This window comes from Podarcis filfolensis, assembly GCF_964270895.1.
Source record: "Podarcis filfolensis genome assembly, chromosome: 18".
In the NCBI taxonomy this organism is placed as follows: Eukaryota; Metazoa; Chordata; class Lepidosauria; order Squamata; family Lacertidae; genus Podarcis; species Podarcis filfolensis.
The window spans coordinates 9,399,941-9,406,080 of NC_139622.1; the positions used below are offsets into that span (position 1 = coordinate 9,399,941).

At 50.8% G+C, this 6,140-nt stretch overlaps 1 protein-coding gene across 1 annotated transcript in view; it reads left to right on the forward strand.

The window, feature by feature from the left end:
- STK11 (serine/threonine kinase 11) overlaps window positions 1-4,045 on the forward strand; it is a 57,414-nt gene extending 53,369 nt beyond the window's left edge. The window contains exons 9-10 of the mRNA XM_083594723.1: window positions 569-807; window positions 3,043-4,045. Coding sequence (XP_083450849.1) covers window positions 569-783 — 215 coding nt within the window. The 3' untranslated portion in view covers window positions 784-807; window positions 3,043-4,045. The remainder of the gene's footprint in view (window positions 1-568; window positions 808-3,042) is intronic.
- The last annotated feature ends 2,095 nt before the right edge of the window (window positions 4,046-6,140 follow it).

Below are 6,140 nucleotides of genomic sequence, written 5' to 3' on the forward strand. Positions count from 1 at the left end.
CGTCCCGGATTTGCCTGGGAGCAGATTCGAGTTCGAATCCTCCCGCTCGCTGTGCCTCGCAGCCAAAACCTACTTTGTAGGGTCGGATTGGGGCAGAGCAATGCGCACACTACCTCGACCAGTGGCCAGGGATGATGGGAGTTGTGGTCCCAAAACATCTGGAGGGCCGAGTTTGCCTATGCCTGCTATAGAGTTACCAAAAGGACGATGGGAGTTGTAGTCCCAAAACATCTGGAGGGCCGAGTTTGCCTATGCCTGCTATAGAGTTACCAAAAGGACGATGGGAGTTGTAGTCCCAAAACATCTGGAGGGCCCAGTTTGCCTTTACCCTACTCTAAACCAATTTTCCCTAAAAAAAAAAACCACGCTTCTGGCTTGTTTGTTTTTTAAATTAAAAGTTATTTTGAGCGTTTTCTCCAGTTCATTTATAAACCATTTCCCAGGAAGTTCCCAAGTTTGAGATTTAGATGCTTTCGTCGGCCCTCTGCGCATGCCCCGTGGCACAGACCTCCCCTGTACCTCCTTTTTTCTTTTGTTTTTTCCGTGTTCCCGTGGGTTTGCCTTCCAGGACAGGTGCCTGACGAGGAAGCGAGACAGAACGGGCAGAGCCGCTGCAGCCGGGGGCTCCCCAAGCCGGTCTGCATGAACGGGACGGAACCAGCCCAGATCGGCGGGAAGACGAAGGCCGAGCGGAGGGCCAGCGCCTCGTCCAACCCTTCGCGCAAAGCCTCCTCTTCGGCCAGCAGCAAGATTCGGAAGCTGTCCACCTGCAAGCAGCAGTGACGGCTTGAGCATCGCCCACCGCAGGTCTGTGCCTTCCTCTTCGCCTTCCTCTCTTTTTCCGGAAAGTTGGTGCCGCCCAGTGGTTAGAGCCGCTTGCTTTGCATGCAGAAGGCCCCAGCTTTAGTCTCCAGGAGAGCCCTTGCCAGTCACTTTTGGCAGTGCTGAGCAACGGGGGTCAGTGATTTGACTCGTAGAATCGTATAAAGCGGGAATAATAATAATAATTATTATTATTATTATTTATACCCCGCCCTCCCCAGCCACTCTGGGCAGCTTCCAACAGAACACTAAAACACAATAACCTATTCAACATTAAAAGCTTCCCTAAACAGGGCTGCCTTCAGATGTCTTCTAAAAGTTTGGTAGTTATTTTTCTCTTTGACATCTGGTGGGAGGGCGTTCCACAGGGCGGGCGCCACCACTGAGAAGGCCCTCTGCCTGGTTCCCTGGAACTCGTAGCGAGGGAACCACCAGAAGGCCCTCAGCGCTGGACCTCAGTGTCCGGGCAGTATCAAGTTAACCAGAGGAACTCACTGCTACAAGGTGTTTCTCATGCAATTCAGGGCCATCTAGACTCGCTAGCATCCTTTCTGGGGTGTTTTAATTCCCCCCCCCCTAAAAAAAAAATAAGAGGAAGCTTCCGACTCTTACGTACTAACCAAGGCAGGGGTTTGGTTTTTTTTAATGCATGTATTGTGCCTCTGAGCTTAAGCGAGCAGGGATCGCGGAGCGGGGCAGACGCGATCAGCTCGTGCATCCGGCTTTCATCTGACTTGACGTATATCCCTCCCTTTCCCAGCTCTGCAGAAAACCCCGAATCCCTCCTTCTCTCTCTGTCTCCCCACCCCGAACAAAATAATAATAACAAAATCCCTCCCCGGCTGTTTTCGCCCAGCTCTCCTGATTCATAAGCTCAGCCCAGGAAGAAAGAAGAGAAAATTATTCATCTGTGATCTGCCCACCCCCGCCTGGCCTCACCGAAGTAATGCACTTAGCCGGTGGCGCCTTCTCTTCCTTGCAACCCCCCCCCCCAAAAAAAAGCTTTTATCTCCTTGGCTCGCAACCAGGTTCCTCCATTCTCTCCCCTCCCTCTCCGGTTCTTCTTCTTTCGCCTCCTTCCTCGCTCCCAGCTAAGTCTCCAAATAGCTTCGGAAAATAAGATGGAGTATCTCATGCAGGCGAAACTGAATCTGTATCAGGAGGGGGGTGTCGTCGTCCCCCCCAAAAAAACTCCAAGATAGAGAGATTTGGAGGCAAGTGTCGCCCCCCCAAAAAAGTGGCTGTCAAGCTTTTGCTGTGCCGGACCAGCCAAGGCAAACCCCCAAATAATTCAGCCCAAAATCTTCCTCCCAGGCCCTTCATTCAATCAAGTCCTTTGCAGCAGCAAAAGAAGAAAATCTCTTTTGCTTTTTGCAAGCAAGTGGTCGTGTTTCCATCTCTCCTTCCCCTCCAGGCTAAACCTTTCTCCATCTCGACCCCCCCTTCCGTGAACCGCCCACTCCACCCCACGTTCCAGTTTGCCTTCGGCCGCTTTTGCTTCGCCCCAGAACTGGGCGCAGGTTTTCTGCCTTAATTCGGGGGCCGAAGCGAAACTGGGACTTTGGAAACGACGGTTCCCTTTAGCGCAGCTGAAGATTGCATTTGGCTTCTTTGCAGATGCGTCGCGCTGCTGGATCGAGGTTTTTATTTTTATTTCTTAGCCAAGGTAGCTTTGAACTTATTCCCAGTAGACCTGCTGCAATTTAGCAGGGTGTGTTTTCTGTGGCTCTCCTCTGCAGGCCCAGAAAGCCATGAGAAACGCTAAAAAGACTCCTCTCTGCCCTGGCCAGCTGCCCTGGCTAAGCCTCGCCAAGGTTTTCCACCTTCTGCCTTTAAAGACCCCAGACATCAGGCCTCGTACTATTTTCCGGCGCTTGCTAAAAACATTTCTGCTTGGACGGGCCAACCCAGACGTTTTATCATCTTAGTGTATTTTTGGTCTTTGTGGAAGCTACCCAGAGTGGCTGGGGAAACCCAGCCAAATGGGCTGGGTACAAATAATAAATTATTATTATTATTGAATGAAGGGCTGTATGCAGATGTTGTTAATAATAATAATTGTAGTGGGGTTTTTAAAGTTTTAAATTATGCACTCTTTTGCACATGGGTAACTGTGACACAACAGAGCAGTATGCAATAAATCGCAGAACTTTTTCTGACGTCCGATTTCTCTCTCTCTCTCCCTCCCTCCCCCTTTTCTTTTTTTAAAACTCTTCGCAGCCAGAGCCCCGAATTACTGCGCTTGGCGGCCGCCGTATCCCCTCCTCGGCTCTCTGTGCATCTCCCCCCCCCGCCCGGCCGTGCCCTTGCCCGCCCCCTCCCCACGCCGGCATCCCTGGTAGCCGACCCCCCCGTAGACCCCCGCTTGCGATCCAAAAAATAGAGAGCCAAGAAACAGGAAGAGAAACACCTTTTTGTAAAGAAAAAAAAAAAGACGCAATCCTTTTATTTGGGGAGGGGGGCAGAAGAAGACGACGACACCCAACGCCGGTTCAGCAAATCCTGCTTTTTTGAGACTGAGAAGACGAAAAAGCCTGGCTGTGCTTCACCTCCCGAAATCCTGTCTGTGTGGCCGTCCGGATTCCCACGACTTGTTGGGGGGCGGATTGAAGTGGGAGCGGGCTGCTCCTGGTTGGTGGGGGGGGGCTTTTTGAGATGGGGGAGGCGAGTTCCCTCCAGGACTTGGCACATCTCCCCTCCCGCCATTCCTCCCCGTGTTAGAATTTTTGAAAGCCATCGACACGCACTTTATGTAGTAGACTACTGTTATATAATATATATATTATATATTATATTTTTTTTCCTCCCCTACCCCTTCTTTCTTTCTTTCTTTTCGGCCCCCTCCTCCCTCTCTTCCCCCCTCCCTCTTTTTTGAGGGGGGGGAGGGCGGTTTATGTTTGCAGTTATCTTTAGAGAACTTCCTTCCACATTTGTGACCGTATCTGAAATAAATGGAAAGAGCTGGGGAGGGGAACATCGCGGCCTGCAAAAATTGAGACGGGGGGGGGGGGGAGAAGAGAGGTTCAGAAAGTGGGGAGGGGGCGTTATGGGGAGGGGAAAACCCGGTATTTAAAACGTCAGCAAAAATCACCACACTATTAAAACGAAAATAAAAAAATCTGCATGCTGTTTATAAGGGCTGGAGCAAAGGGAAGTGAGTGCTTTTTTTTTCTTTCTTTCCTTTTTTTTCTTTTTTTAAAAGAAAATAAAAAGTCAAAATAGAGCCATGGGTTTCTGAGTCTGTTTTTTTTAGGGGCTGGTGCTGATTTAGCCCACCCTGGAAGGAAAAAAAAACATTGAGCTAGATACAGTGGTACCTCGGGTTACATACGCTTCAGGTTACAGACTCCGCTAACCCAGAAATAGTGCTTCAGGTTAAGAACTTTGCTTCAGGATGAGAACAGAAATCGCATGGAGGCCCCATTAGCTAAAGTGGTGCTTCAGGTTAAGAACAGTTTCAGGTTAAGAACGGACCTCCGGAACGAATTAAGTACGCAACCAGAGGTACCACTGTAGTGGCACGTGGAGATGCCCAGGTCTTCCATAATAGGAGCGTTTGGGTAGATGCAGCTCTGGGATGCGGCAAAGACCCCCTTGGACTTTGGGGGGGACACCCTACACTCTGAGATACAGAGAGGGAAGGAGGCGAGAGCTTTTTCCATTAAGGGAGCCCCAGCCAACTCACTTAGGTCCCTCTCCCTGGGAGAACGTGGGGTGGTTCCCTGATTTGGAGGTAAAATTCCTGCCTCCAACTGGACCCCTGGCGCCTCCACGTTTGTCACCATTTCTTGCACGTATAGCCCAATTTTCCCCTCCCAGGAGTACGTGCTTCTCCTTTAAAAGGTAAAGGGACCCCTGACCATGAGGTCCAGTTGTGGCCGACTCTGGGGTTGCGGCACTCATCTCGCTTTACTGGCCAAGGGAGCCGGCGTACAGCTTCCAGGTCATGTGGCCACCAGGACTATGCCGCTTCTGGCGAACCAGAGCAGCGCACGGAAACGCCGTTTACCTTCCCGCCAGAGCGGTACCTATTTATCTACTTGCACTTTGATGTGCTTTCGAACTGCTAGGTTGGCAGGAGCAGGGACCGACCAACAGGAGCTCATCCCGTCGTCGCGGGGATTCGAACCACTGACCTTCTGATCGGCAAGTCCTAGGCTCTGTAGTTTAACCCACAGCGCCACCCACATCCCTTAGTGAGAAATTACAGGCGTTCCATTTTGTTGCTGCGTTTTTATCCCGCTGGCATCCTCAGTCCTCTGTTTTTTCATTCTCACAACAACCCTGTGAGGTAGGCTAGACTGATTGGGGAAGGGCCCCAGCTTGGCGATGGAGCCCCTATCTTGCATGTATACGTTGCCAGGATCAGTCCCAGGGTGGCATCTCCCGATAGGGCTGGAAATCCTTTCGGAAGCGCCGGAGAGCAGCTGCCGGCCAGTGTAAGGGCTGCTGTGCTCAACATGGGTTGGGCTGTCACTGCAGAGTCACTTCCTGTCTATGCCTTGAAGGAGAGATGGGAGCTTATGGGAAAGGGCAGCAAAACAATTAAAAACTCAAGCGCTTACACCATGGGTAGGCAACTTAAGGCCCTGGGGCCGGATCTGGCCCAATCGCCGTCTCAATCCGGCCCGCGGCCAGTCCAGGAATCAACGTGTTTTTACATGAGCAGAATGTCTCCTTTTATTTAAAATGCATCTCTGGGTTATTTGTGGGGCCAGCCTGGTGTTTTTACATAAGTAGAATGTGTGCTTTTATTTAAAATGCATCTCTGGGTTACCGTATTTTTTGCTCTAGAAGACTCACTTTTTCCCTCCTAAAAAGTAAGGGGAAATGTGTGTGTGTCTTATGGAGCGAATGCAGGCTGCGCAGGTATCCCAGAAGCCAGAACAGCAAGAGGGATTGCTGCTTTCGCTGCGCAGTGATCCCTCTTGCTGTTCTGGCTTCTGAGATTCAGAATATTTTTTTTTCCTTGTTTTCCTCCTCCAAAAACTAGGTGCATCTTGTGGTCTGATGCGTCTTATAGAGCGAAAAATACGGTATTTGGGGGCCGGTCCACTGTCCCTCAGGCCTTGCGGGGGGCCGGACTATATTTCGAAGAAGAAAAATGAACGAATTCCTATGCCCCACAAATAACCCAGAGATGCATTTGAAATAAAGGGGCACATTCTACTCATGTAAAAACACGCTGATTCCCGAACCGTCCGCAGGCCAGATTTGGAAGGCGATTGGGCCGGATCTGGCCCCCGGCCCTTAGGTTGCCTACCCCTTACCTAGAGGACACCTGGTTGGCAAAAGCCACACTAGGGAGTTATAACGCC